The following is a 14,534-nucleotide window of genomic DNA, read 5'->3' on the forward strand; positions in this document are numbered from 1 at the left end:
TACCCCCACCCCAACACCAAGCCATAGACAAAGAAACAACAACCTCAGGTGGAACAGATGAGGAAAGAGCCTTGTGGGCTTACAAAATGTGAGGGAATAAACAGCAAGTGCCCATGAAAAATGGCGCTGAAGGCAAGGCCCAGAAAGGAGATCTCACCTTGAGGATCTTATCATGAGGCAACTTGGTGGGGTGAAGGACAACTAATTGGCACTTCCAAAGTCTCAGCAGACTGAGAAGAGGAGCTCTATTTTTAATATAGCTGTACACACATTGCCATTTACCGAATTTTTCCGTGTATAACACGCCCCCGTGTAGAAGATGACCCCTATTTTGGGGGACTCCAAATTAAGGAAATGAGGGGGCGATTGCCCACAGTTGTTGAGCTTTTTTTGAGGGGTTGCCAAAAAACGCTCGCCAAAGCAAGCCACCAATCATCCTCCAGCAGCCGCCAATCACCTGCCCAATTGCCGCAGCAGCAGCCAATCACCAGCAGGCATTGCCTCACCCACCAATTCACCCGCCAAATCACCGCCGACAATCTCCTGCTCATGGCTGCAGCCAATCGCCCATCCCCCATCTGCACTATCTGTGTATGGAGAAACATTGTCTAATACATGGAAAAATACGGTACTCTGACTCCAGCGTGTTCCCAACACTGGTGTTTGAAGCCGGGTACACATGACATTACCCACAATCCATATCTATCCTGTAGTTTCCTGAGAAATACTGCTGCTTGTTGCGATTTCTCTCAAACCAGCTTCTATCCAGTTTGAAAGCCTAAGCTGCATTAACTGAGGTGTGTACATTTGAGACAGCTGTTGTACCTGTGCAGATGAGAACACATGCACAGATAACAGCTTCACAGAATAGGAGCCTCTGTGTGGTTAGAAATGACCAACTCTTGAAGGCTGAGCCCACACATGACAGCTGTCTGTTTCATACATTTCAGTCTTGCTCTATGTACGAAGAGAATCGGAGGAGGTTTTTGATGCTCTCATGCTGAAGACGCCAGACCTCAAAGGCCTGAGGAATGCTGTAAGTTTTTCCTCCATCTCTCCCCCACCCCCCGCCGGTCATCTCTGCTACATAAAATTTACTAGGCTACCTAATGAAGTAATAGTAAATACTTTGGGGGGGGGGGAGTTGTTGCATTTATATCCCGCTTTTCCTGCAAAGGGGACGCAGGTGGCGCTGTGGGTTAAAGCCTCAGCACCTAGGACTTGCCGATCGAAAGGTCGGCGGTTCGAATCCCTGCGGTGGGGTGCGCTCCTGTCGTTCGGTCCCAGCGCCTGCCAACCTAGCAGTTCGAAAGCACCTTCGGGTGCAAGTAGATAAATAGGGACCGCTTACTAGCGGGAAGGTAAACGGTGTTCCGTGTGCTGCGCTGGCTCGCCAGAGCAGCGATGTCACGCTGGCCACGTGACCCGGAAGTGTCTGCGGACAGCACTGGCTCCCGGCCTATAGAGTGAGATGAGCGCACAACCCTAGAGTCTGGCAAGACTGGCCCGTACGGGCAGGGGTACCTTTACCTTTACCTTTTACCTTTCCTGCAAAGAGCTCAAGGTGGCATAAATGGTTCTCCCCCTTCCCCATTTTATCACCTCAACAATCTTGTGAGGTAGGTTAGGCTGAGAGACAGTGACTGGCCCAAGGTCACCCAGTGAGCTTCATGGCTGAGTGAGGATTTTGAACCTTAGTCTCCTAGATCCTAATCCAACATTTTAAACCCCTACACTACATGACATGCAGGGCCTTCTTCTGCAGAATCTCCATTGGAAGAGCTAAGAGCTACTTTAAGGTCCCAACAGGCCCAGTGAGGCTTGTGGAGAAGATTTTGTGTTGCTCAATATAAGAAGGGCGTAATGAGGCTTTTCTGCCTTGGTCAGTCAAAGGTCGTGGGCCAGCACTGATGCCAATAGTGTAGTGCAATCACTTTTGGGGTGTTATATTTCAATGCATATTGCATATTGGATTACAATATTCCTGTTCTGACCTTGACCAGTATGGGGGCTCTTTTACACAATGCAGAAAGTTACAGCCCACTACAGCCCCCTGCCAAGTGCATTTTTTTGTTGGTGTTGTTTTAATGATGATGACTTTCATATTTTGCACTGTTAAACGCCCCTTCTCCAGTCAGTTTCCCAGGTGGAGAAAGTTTTTCTGGTCAGGCTTTTCTCCTCTGCACCTCACTTCCTTTCCCTTGGGCTGGCTGGAAACTCTCTCTCACTCCCACCGCCCCCTCCCCGCTTCTCAGTGTTTGCAAAGCACACAATGCAAAGCATATTTCTGTGATGTCTATCAGCACCATTCCTGATAACCCCAGCTCTTCTTTGCTGAGGTGGGGAATAAAGCAAACAATCGTCTGAAATTATCTGATAGCCGTTTTTTATGGCTGTGCTTGTGTGTGTGTGTTGGTTTTGCACACTTTTACATTGGAAAAAAGCAAACAGCACTTTGGGGGTGGGAAATATCAATTTACAGAACCGCCTTTGGGAAAGCGTCAGAAAAGGGATTGCTAGAACATTTACCCCCTGGGGGGATGCCTCTCGTAGAGTGCAACAGTATTGACAGAATATTATTTTTCTCTTCCAGATTTCAGAAAAATACGGTCTGCCTGAAGAAAGCATCTATAAAGTCTATAAAAAATGCAAGCGAGGGTAAGTGATGGCCCATCCATGTTTACTCTGTGTGGTTTGCTCCACTCTGTGACTTTCTGCACTGTAACATAGACAGTGGGTGCTGTACTAGAAAACAGGCAAGACAATTTCAGCTTGGGAGTAGTCATTGAGTATGCAGGCTTTAGAAACCAACAGAACTCCTTACCAGCCTTCAGTGCAGTTGTGCTACTGGTTCTGAGGAAGAGTTCTGTGCACCTCCATGAAGAACATAAGTCCATGCTGGATCAGACTAATGCCCTATCTAAATCCAGAACCCAGATTCCCACAGTGGCTGACTCTTGCAGGTAACTGCTGTCTCCTACTGCTGTTCCATGGCAACTAGCATGCATCCTCTAGATATCAAAGAGCCATCATGGTGACTATAGCTGTAACTATAGTACAGCAGGCTTTTGTCCCTAGAGAAATATTATCCAATAAAGGTCAGGGCTGTTTTGAGCATGGTGGCAGATGGTGCTTTTGTCCATGACCAAAACTTGATAGATCATCACTGGCCGTTTTTTAGTTGGGGGCGGATGTGCAAGACTGTATAGTTGTGTTCTTTGAATTTCATTGGTTATAGCCACCTGTCAGGAATTCTTCCATTGTGATTCCTGCATTGCAATGGGTTGGACTGGATGATCCTTGGGGTCACTTCCAACTCCACAATTCTATGTTTTCTGCATTTGTTTTAATTGATTTTGATGAAAGTCACTTTGGGTCACTTTTGTGAGGAGAGTCATCATTTAGGGAGGGAAGTAATTTTGGCCCAGATCAGATTGCCTAAAGGAAGGTTGGGGATACATTATTATTATTATTATTATTATTATTATTATTATTATTATTAATCATCCTGTCTTTCCCCAAAAACTGGGACTCAATGTGGCTTATAAAAACTAAAACAAGCACGGATAAAACACAGAAAGCTAAAAACATATAAAAGATAATAGTTTCAATGTAATTCAATATAATAGAGTTAAAACAATGTAAAACAAATCTATAAAATCTAGTAAACAAAGTGAGTAAAAACAACACAACACAGCGTGAATGAAAGCCCTTTCCTTGAAAGCGACCACTTCCCAAAGCCCTGCAGGAATAGCAGTGGAAGAACAATAAGGGGAGAGCCAGTCTAGCTTCTCTAGGAAGAGAGTTTCAAAGTATGGGAGTGGCCACCAAAAAAGGTCCTCTTCCACATTCCCACCATGTTGCCACTCAGGCCCCTCTCTGGCCCTCAGTACTCTTCCCCAGGCCAAGCCCTCAGAAGCCCTGCCCAACACCTTCCTAGAGTGCTTTTGCCTGGCTGAAAAGTATCGTGGAACTGGGATATAATGCCTCTTGCTTGACTGGATGGAGAATTGGGTGGTGGTGGGTAGAAACTACTGGCTTTTGCATAGCTGGTATGTAGCCTAGGGTCAGAGGTAAGAGGGACATCTGCTGCCCCACCCACTTTGACTCTTGCCCTACCCACTTTTTGTTCTGCCCATGGTTGGCCAACAAAGGAATGCATCCCTCAGGCTGAAATAGGTTCCTGGTCCTTGGGAGCCCTTGGAAAAAACCAGATGCAGAAGGTCTGCCCATGTCTGTGGGGCGTACAAGGCCTAGCAATCCTGTTGGCTTCTCAGCAGTATGGCCAGATTATCCTATGGAAAAGGAATTACCAAGAAGTGTGTGTATATGTACACAAGTGGAATAACCTGGCTAATTTGTTGGGTATTTTGTTATCTCCCAAGGTAGTTGCCTGAGGTCTCAACAGGTTTAGCTTATCTCAATCACCAGGGCACCAGTGTTTGTTTCTCAAAGCTAGCAGGGTCAGAGTAACCCTCTGACTCCTAGTGGCAGATGACACTGGAACAATGCAGTCTTGGATGGAAAGTGTGTGTCTGTGTGTGATCCCACCAGGGTGACTAATTTGGGTACAGATACAGCACTTAGTTGTTTTAGATGCTATCACCCGAGTCGGAACACCTGAAGCTCAAATTCAATAGACGTTGCTTGCAGTCAGGGACATTAAACTCTGTGAGATCTAATACTATGACTTTTTGGCTAAAACAGAGAACCATGAGCCAAATGTGGGGGCAAAATGAGGCTAATCTTCACCCACGTCAAAGATTCAGTTTGGCGCCCCCCCATACGCATTTGTATACACAGTGGCGTAGCGTGGGGGGTGCAGGGGGTGCCAGCCGCACCGGGCGTAACATCTGGGGTTAGGGCAAATCCACGGGTTAGGGGGCGCAAATCCACAGGTTAGGGGGCGCAAATCCACGGGTTAGGGGGCGCAAATTACTTGCCTTGCCCCGGGTGCTGACAACCCACGCTACGCCGCTGTGTATACACACACACACAGGCTGGCAGCCCCAATGGCTCCCCTCTAGAGGCTTCGCCTGGGGCAAAAAACCTGGCTAGCCCCCACATAGCTATAGCTCTGCCAAACAGCTGGCCTATACATTGTTACACTCATCACTAGGATCAATGCCTCCACAATGAGTTTACGTATAATTTGAGCACCTCTTGCTTCTTAATTTGGGGGTGCCGGATACGCCACTCCACCTCAACTGTAGCTACCAGCAGAGATAGAACAATTACCAGTAGCTTAATCAATGTGACCTTGGGGGAGGTGCGAGGACTGTCTTGCCTTGCGCCCCAGCTTTTTGCCTCAAGCCCCATCGGAGGATTTTGGGCACTGTGGTTTACCCCTCATGAAGTTACCATTCCCAGCAAGCCTTAACAAACAACAATGTCGGCTTAATCAATGTTGGATTTCTGGATGTTAACTATGAACCCTGGTTTTGATGTATTAGTTACTCGGTTTGTGGGTGGGGCAGGGAGAGAGCTACAAAATGCAGGCTTCACCCTACAAAAAGATTACACAACCTTACAGATGGTTTGGAGGGTATCCCAGATTTTGGGGGGTTCATAGTTAATGAAGCCAACAGTGTTGATAACTTATATGATGGGGTGGAGGAATACGCTTTGAATGTGCCTTAAAGGTATAGCTGTGTATGCAGCCTCAGGTAACCGATTTCTGTTTGGGGCCTAGCAATCTCTACCTAACTCTTCCCCCCAGGCTGAACAATAGAGCAGCTTCCCTGCTGGGCTTAAGGATCTTTCGCATTCCACCTTGCCATTTCAGTCTGGGAGAAGACAAAAGAAATAGATCAGGGGGAGGGGGCTAGACTGTTGCTAATCTTTTTTTGCACTTGCCCACCTGCCCCATGTTTTAAGACAAGGAGCAAGTTTAGCATGTTTGTCATGGGGCGGCTGACCCTTCCTTCCCCTTTCTCCTAATCTTGTTGTGTCTGGAAAACTGCAGCTCTTTCTAGCCCATGGTAGGGACAGGAGAGTTCTGTTGCTGTTGTCCCCTGGGGTTTTGTAGGGAAAATAGCTTTGTTATTTTTGCATGGTGCTGCACTGAATGATTCCTCATGGCACCAGACCCTGTTTTCCAGAGAAGTAGATTCTATGTTCCTCGGTTGCAGCAAAAACAACACAGTCTTAAAGTCTAATTTTTTTTATTATTGTATAAACTTTGGTGGGCAATATGTGTAAATCTTTGTGTACTGGAGTCCACTTCATCAGATGCATGGAGTATTGGAAGGTATACATAGCTACACACACACACACACACACACAGAGAGAGAGAGAGAGAGAGAGAGAGAGATGTGAAGTAGTCAGGGGGGACATGTAAGAAATTCAGAGTGATCACTGTTTTAAAACTTACTTGTATATAAAATTATTACCGAGACCATTCACAGTGCTGTGTTGATGATGGTATGTACACACCATACATTTCAAGCACATACACACATACACACAAATCCTGGGGACTGCGGTTTACTCTTTAAAGAATTACAGTTCCTCATACCTGTAACAAACCATAGCTCCAATGATTCTTTGGGGAGAGGATGTTACTTGATGTAAATGTTTTAATTGTTATAATGCTTGTGGGATTGCTGGACTGGGCACCTTTGGAAGGAAGGACAGGATATAAAATTAATAAATAAAAGTGAATATTTAGTGAACATTCATCCTGATTAGACGATGTTGCATCCAGCAAGTGTAATCCCACATTTTCCTGTGCATTTTCAGGAAATGGTTTGGTTATACAAGAAATTCCAATTAATTTAATCCTGAAAATAGTGACTGTCTGAAAGCACCCTCTAAGTGACATCAACTCTCCCAAATCTCAAGCAGGGGTTTTATTGGCCCTGTGGTCTGATACCCTTCTGAAATGGTACAATCCAAGAAGGACTGTACCATGCATCATTTCTGCCTGTTTGGGTTGTCTTGGATGAGTCCTATACCTCATGAGGAAATAACAGAGTTCCTAGCTTTATGTTTGCCTCCTAATGCTAATGCAGATGTTTGTGCGTGCAAGTAGCCTTACTCTGCATTCTTGAAGACAGAACAGTCTTTCCTCACCTGCTGATTATCCTTTCTTGGCTGGTCCCTCCACATCAGTTAATGGGCAAACATGTGTTTGTGAAATCACATGTTTGTTGGAATTAGGTGAAGTTCCAAGCGTAGAGCCCAAAGAGAGGTTTGAGTTTTCCTCTTAGCAATGCTGTGCTCTGAATAGAAATGAGCAAGCTCAGCAAACACAACAGAGACTGGTCTTAAAGGTCTTTCACTTACAAACAAGCTCATTATCCAAATTGCTGTGCAATTAACTGAATGCAAAGTCACAAGCTTATAAATGAAACCACCAAACCCTGACCTGGTCAGCAGCAAACTGAAATGGAAAAAGACCAGCACTCTTGCATGAGATCCCTGGACAACCAACTGCAGCTTTGTGACAGCAGGAAGGTTCAGTACTTCCAACTTGCCCTTGAAAAATCTGCTGTCCCCACCATCATATCTTCATGAAATGACTCCTCCCTCGCTCTAATAATCCCAATCAAGGAAGAGCTAATATGGCATGATAGCTCGGAATGAGTTGGCAAGTCCTTGGTCCAAGTGGCCAGAACCTGGGAAGTTACTGATGACAAGAGACTTGGGTTGCATACACAGCACACACGCAAAGCACATTGGCCTGGCTCACAGATAATGCTAAGCCATTGTTAGTTTAGGCAAAGTTTGCTAGAATCATAGAATCATAGAGTTGGAAGAGACCACAAGGGCCATCGAGTCCAACCCCCTGCCAAGCAGGAAACACCATCAGAGCACTCCTGACATATGGTTGTCAAGCCTCTGCTTAAAGACCTCCAAAGACGGAGACTCCACCACACTCCTTGGCAGCAAATTCCACTGTCGAACAGCTCTTACTGTCAGGAAGTTCTTCCTAATGTTTAGGTGGAATCTTCTTTCTTGTAGTTTGGATCCATTGCTCCGTGCCCGCTTCTCTGGATGTGTTTCTCTGATGTGTTTCAGCATCTGGAAACTAGCTCAGCAGACTAACCATGGTTTATTTCCTGGCAACAAACCATGATGTTAAGCCATAGTTTGTTGATGACACATGGCTTGTTTTAACTATGGTTTGGTATTCTGCCTGAAGCCAGCAGCCTTGTTTAACCATGGTGTGTTTGGCCGCCCCTTTACCAAGCTACAGAGGCATGAAGCAGGAAAGCAACTCAAGCTTTGTCGAAACGAGACATGGCTTGCTTGCTCACCTGTGAGATGGCTTGTGGTTTGTTGAACAAACCTTGGCTAAACCAAACCAAAACTTAGCGCTATGTTACAAAGGCCACTTTTTAATACTGTATCGTTCCTTCCCAGTTAAGCTTCAGTTGATCATAATCACTGTCATTGATCACATTGGCATTTTGGATGGTGAGCTGGTGTGTGGGTGTGTCAGTCACCCCACCTTATCCTCCCAGCAACCCTGTGAGGTAGGTTAGGCAAGCACAGCTGGCCCAAAGTCATTTGAAGAGTTTCATGGCTGAGCAAGGATTAGAACTTGGGCCTCCAACAGCCTGCCCCTTGCTTCAGATTGGCTCCCAACCAGTGGAGGTTTGCTGCCCTTGTTCCCACAGTTGTTGCCGCATGACATCAAGCTTGGGTCTAGATTGATAGTGGCGCTAGAAGGGAAGCTACTGTAGCCCCTTTAAAAAAAGTACCTGTATGAGCTGGGTGAGGGAAGCCTTTCATCCTGTCAAAGGAGGGTTATCTGACTGACGTGGGTCGGCTTCATCTGCAGAACAGGCAAAGAGGCCCTCCAGTTTTGGAGGGGCAGGTTTTAATTCCATGGGAATGAGCTAGCTGAGGTTTTCCAGAGCGGCTTCTGAAAGAAGCAGCTGTGTCTCTGAACCGCCCCAGGTCCTCCACAAACCGCAGCCCTTCTCCCCTTGCCTGACAGGTGAGGAACATCTCCTCCATTGCCAAACTTTCTCTCCTCTGTTTCCTTGAAGGCCTCCTTGTGAGTGAGATACAATCGAGTATCCCAGGTTCTCCCCCGCACCTCCCAATCAATGCTTGGCAGATGAGCTCATTGCTTTCGTTGGACCCAGTCCAGGGCTTGGGCTGAAAAGAGAGGCAAAGCGGCAGAGCTGCCGAGCACTAGAGGGTGTGCCTGATGCAGCCCACAGCTGAGCAGGGCTTTGGAGAAGGGAAAGGAGGCCCTCGGTAGGTTGTGGGTGGTGATGAGAGCATCAGGCTAGAGAGAGAATAAGGCCAACGTACATAACTCACCAAGCATGACTAATTGGCCACAATTGTGGCCTGCCAGTTGTTTGAAAAAACAAGAAAACTGGTAAGGCACCTGTAACAGGGAAAAGAAGTAGCTCATTTACTCAGTTGAGACTACTTAAAATGTATTCCTGAAGGCAGCTGGATGTTGGAGGGTTCCAGATGGACAGAGGATAGGACTTCTTCACACAGCACAGAATTAAACTATGGGATTTTCTTCCTGAAGAGGTAGTGATGGCCGCTAACTTGGATGGCTTTAAAAGATGGTTAGGCAAATTATGGAGGACAAGGCTATATGTTCTGCCTCCACTGTCAAGAGGCAAAATACCCCAAAATACAAGTTGTGGCAGTTGCAGGTGAGAAGAATGCTGTTGTGCTCAGGTTCTGCATGTTCAGGCTTCCCATGTGCTGGTCACTGTGAGAACAAGAAGCTGGACTAGGTGGGCCTTTGGCATGACCCTTCTTATGATTATTCCAAAACAGGTTGGGGCTGCCTGCTGGGCTGCTATATGTGGCTGGCAGGCCAGTGGTGGGTGGAGCCCCTTGAGACCAGTAGGGTAGAAGACAGTGGACCCAAACAGTAAATGAAGCCAGAGCCAATGGCAGGTGGTGCTGACTAATTCTCCTCCCCCCATTCTTGCGGTCAGTGTAGCCTTTATAGGAGAAAGAAGCCAGCAACCAATGCAACCCCGGGGACTGGTTATACCTAAGGAGGTAGACAGGTGAGGGCTGGCCAAGGGCATGCTGAGCTTGGTGGGGCAGTAGCACATCAACCCTAATAGATCAGCCTCCACTGGGCCTGGCAAATTGCATCAGACCTAATGGGTAGTAAGCTGTACAAGTCTGGGATGAACACCAGTTCAGGAAGTATCTTAAAGTGCTCTCCAGTGTGATGCTTTGGTGCGGCTGGCTAGATGCTACTCTTTGCTGTGCCAGACAAGGCACACAGACACCAGGTGGCTTATGGGAGCCAGGCATGAGCGCAGAGCACACCTCTCAGACCATTCCACCTGGAAGCTTCCTCTTTTGTAGCACGTAACCCAGACATCTTTCCTCAGGGGAGCAATTTTGTGCTTTGGAAACAGCAAGAGCGGTAAAATTTATTAGGGGTCGTTATATATAAGCTTTTAATGTTGAATGAAGAGAGTCTCCGGGGTTTGTTTTTTGTTTTTTTCTAAAAAAACAAAAACCCCAAAACCACCAGGTACAACATGAGAAAACCCTCCAATTCTTCCGCAGTTACTTGTCCATATAAAATGCCTCTCTCTGTGCACTACAAGGAGAGAGAGAACTGGTTGCAGTTGAGAAATGTAAAATATGACAATAATCATTCCAGTTCCGACTTTATGGGCCTGGGATTTTCCCCCTTGTATCTGAGGCTGGCTGACATTCCTTGAATTGTAGCTTGAAGGGTGTGTATGCTCTATGATTACAATGACTTGTTCCTGGTGGGTAAGGGCTAAACCACACAATACATGGGAGATCTGTGATCAATTTCCCAGATTTATGTTTACTCAAATAGAGTTGCACAGGGCTGCTAGTTTGATTGGAACAAAGGTCCTGGGGCTGTGTGGATAAGTGCATAGCCCTCTCCCCTCCCATACTATATGTGCAGGGGGATTGTACTCTCACCACCAGCCCTGCACAGAGTAGCTGGGATGGGTATGGGTTTAATTGGAAAAAATAGCACAAGAGGAAAGGTTAAACACTCCACCTCCAAGCACTGGTGCAAGCTATAGCTAGCTGGAGAGCCAGCATGGTGTAGTGGTTAAGAGCGGTGGACTCGTAATCTGGTGAACTGGGTTTGCTTCCCCGCTTCTCCACATGCAGCTGCTGGGTGACCTTGAGCTAGTCACACTTCTCTGAAGTCTCTCAGCCTCACTCGTCTCACAGAGTGTTTGTGGTGGGGGAGGAAGGGAAAGGAGAATGTTAGCCGCTTTGAGACTCCTTCGGGTAGTGATAAAGCGGGATATCAAATCCAAACTCTTCTTCTCTTCTTCTACAATCAGATTCAAAGCCCACCACAGTCTCTTCCCATTTCAATAAAAAATAAAGCCAAGAGATCAATTATAATATAATAATAATGCAGGTTAGGCAGTAAATGGGTTTTAAGCCCCAAAGTCCATAAATCAAACTTTCATTCATGAAATTATCATTGGTTTTAAACAAGACACTCATGTACTTAGAAAACATTGTACAACTGGCTTTTATTTTGTGCTTTATTATTATATGATCAAGTGATTTGATGTACTGTGCTTGTCATGGACATACCAATGAGAAAGCTCAACAAGAACTTTATATAGTCACACACCCCCAAGAATCCTGGGAACTGTAGTTCACCTGTCACACAGCTGCAATCCCTGGCACCCTCGAAAGACTACAGTTCTCAGGACTCTTTGGGCGAAGAACGATGCTTTAAATGTGCAGTGTGGATGTGATTAATGGCTTCTCCAACCAGAACAGAGCAGAAAGTGGTAGCAAGTCATTCCACTATCCATATTATAGTTAAAGAGCATTTGTCATTTGATTGGATACAAGCAAGTGTACATATGCCATTGGAGAGGCCATCCTCTTCACCCCCTGCCCTCAATAGATGCTTAGTTAAGCTTGTCCTAGAGCACCCTCTAGGGAATTCATTTCTCCTTTCAAAATGGCAGTCAGCCCCCTAAGAGAGAAGTACTATGGCTCTCCGCCAAAGAACATTGTTTTGATCTTATAGTGCAATTCTCCACCTCAGAAAATTCCAGGTTTTCCCCATCTTTGAGGGACTTCCGATGGGGAGCTGTTGAAGGATTGGTTGTTGAGCTGAGCCTCTCTGTTCTGCTTCTTTTCCAGAATCCTGGTGAATATGGACAACAACATAATTCAACACTACAGCAACCACATGGCCTTTTTACTTGACGTAGTTGAAGCAGAGGACAAGTTCCAGGTGACCCTCAAGGAGCTCTAAGGACTCAAAAAGGCTACACTTCTGCTGGGAGGCCGCTTGTGAAGCTGAGTTCGATCCACCAGCAAACCATCCCATAGTCAAACCATCGGCTCAAAGCATTTAACTTGAACGCCCTCCCTTTTGGACGGAGGGAGCAAGAGAGAGACAGAATCAAGGCTCCACATGTGAAGATTGCTTTGAAGATCCATTCTCAGTGTGAATGTGGAACTTCTGTCCGTTGAGGAGTTGCTGTTGTTGTTTTATACTTTATTTTTATTATGATCCTCTGCCAGGCAATCAATACTGAGCTTTTTTACTTTTCCGCACTTAGGGAAGCACCAACTTCTTTCAGGCAGGGGAACGACCCGGTGCCTGTCTTGGCCTCTCTGAACTGCCAAACTAGCAAACAAGAGACTGTCACAATTGCATATGGATATCACCAAATATGCCTACACACAAGCACACACATAACCTTACATTTTCTCACTGCCTTACTACTTGCCCTTATAACCCTGGATGTAAATACCTGCAAGAGAAGTACCTGGCCAGAGTGACCCTTTTATACATTTCTGATTCCATTTGTTATTTTATAAATATATATATAATAATTATAATAATAATATCTATCTCTCTTTCTGTGTGTATATGTATAAATAGCATCTTGTTTTATACTGAACTTGACAATGGAGGAAGGTAGAGCATTTCAAAACCAGGCTGCTTCAGAATTCCCCAGGGTTGTTGTCTTTGTTTTTTTTTCTGTTCATTTTTGTAAAAAAAAGTTTAAAAAAGGTGTATGTTATTATTATGGTAATAAAGATCCAAAGACTGAAAGCAAGCTTGGGACAGTGCAAGTATTGAATAGGGATGGGTTTTTAATTTCTTCAGGAGCATTTTGGAAGTGGGGCAACAAGGAGACCTGGGCTGCTGAGTCTTGCTTCCAGCAAAAATGAAGCTCTGATAACATTCCGTAGACTCACAATGTGCCTAAGCCAGGCCTCTTCTGGTCCTTTGCGGAAACAGAAGTTGCACCAAGCTGGAGGTGATAGGAGGAGAGTTTCTCAAGGGAGAAGGCTGGTAAAGGTGGTAGATTCATCTGGGCCAGTAGTTCACCAGAGTGGCTGGGGAATTAATAAAAACATTATTATTATTATTATTATTATTATTATTATTATTATTATTATTATTATTATCAAGGGGAAATGGATTAATTGCAAATGGGTTGGGCCTTTAAAGCCCCCTCGTATGCACCCAGCATCATAAGTGACAGGGGCTTAGCTGATATTGGGGTATTTTCTGAACATGGTTGACCCCTGTAAATCATTGCCCCATTGGGTTGATGAAGGGCTTTAACCAGATACCTTGTTCATTGAATTGAATTGGCTTTGGGACACAGTCCCGCAGCCAAATCTAACTGGCTGCTGTGTGTTATGTCACTGCATTTATTATGTCGGCCAGGATTGGTTGGAATCACTCAGGAAAGGAAGACAGTGGGGTGTGGGTGGGTGTGCCTAAGCTGCAAAAGAAAGATAACAATGGCGGGAAAGGCAAACGAACAAAACCCTTACAATCCCACTCTCACTCCACTTTTGACGGGAAATATACTCAAGCATACAAAGACAAGTTTTCTCTGCCATACCTGGAGATGTCAGGGATTAATATGAGGACATTTTGCATGCATAACATGTTCATCCTCAAATGTTTCTAAGGGTGTGGCTACTTTCCCTCCCATTGCAAGACCCCATCTGGAAATCAACCTCTAACACCCAGAACAAGCATCATGCACTAAATAAACAAGTTGGACACACACAGCTCCTCCTCGCAGTGCTGCTATCTGATCCAAATCAGGGCCGTACTGCTGCTATTTGCTAAAATTTAGAGGCATGACATCTTGATTGTGGATCTATGTTGTCCTATCTAATTATTTAAAAGTAGGTGGTGTAGGTCACCCACTCATGGCAATCTTTTGTTTCTTGGGAATTACTTGCCAACTGGAAAATCCAGTCCATCATTGGGTGGGTAAGGGGAATGAAAGAGCAGGAAACATTATTTGTTGTGGTGGCGTGGCAACCTTAGCCCCACGCTTCACTATGCAAAAAGAAAAATGGTGCAGGTTTCCTGTGGCCCATAGAGCTTTCGCTGGAGGAGTAAAGATGCTTATTTGTCTTTGAGTTCTGCTATAGCACCAGGATGTTGGCCAATCAAGGGTTCGAACCGAGCTCACACAACCCTTTCACCACGTCTCAAGCAGGGCACAGATCTATTCAACCCATGTTGTCAAATGACCCTAAACCCCACACTTGGTTCTAGGGAGTGTCACCCATCAGAGGTC

General features: G+C 45.7%; 1 protein-coding gene across 1 annotated transcript in view; it reads left to right on the forward strand.

Annotated features, from left to right (window-relative positions):
• Window positions 1-13,036, forward strand: part of GRHL3 (grainyhead like transcription factor 3) — a 48,836-nt gene extending 35,800 nt beyond the window's left edge. Inside the window, exons 14-16 of the mRNA XM_028738851.2 lie at window positions 951-1,036; window positions 2,594-2,658; window positions 12,112-13,036. Of these exons, the coding sequence (XP_028594684.2) occupies window positions 951-1,036; window positions 2,594-2,658; window positions 12,112-12,226 (266 nt within the window). The 3' untranslated portion in view covers window positions 12,227-13,036. The remainder of the gene's footprint in view (window positions 1-950; window positions 1,037-2,593; window positions 2,659-12,111) is intronic.
• The last annotated feature ends 1,498 nt before the right edge of the window (window positions 13,037-14,534 follow it).

The sequence above is a fragment of the Podarcis muralis genome, chromosome 7 (assembly GCF_964188315.1).
Source record: "Podarcis muralis chromosome 7, rPodMur119.hap1.1, whole genome shotgun sequence".
Lineage (NCBI taxonomy): Eukaryota > Metazoa > Chordata > Lepidosauria > Squamata > Lacertidae > Podarcis > Podarcis muralis.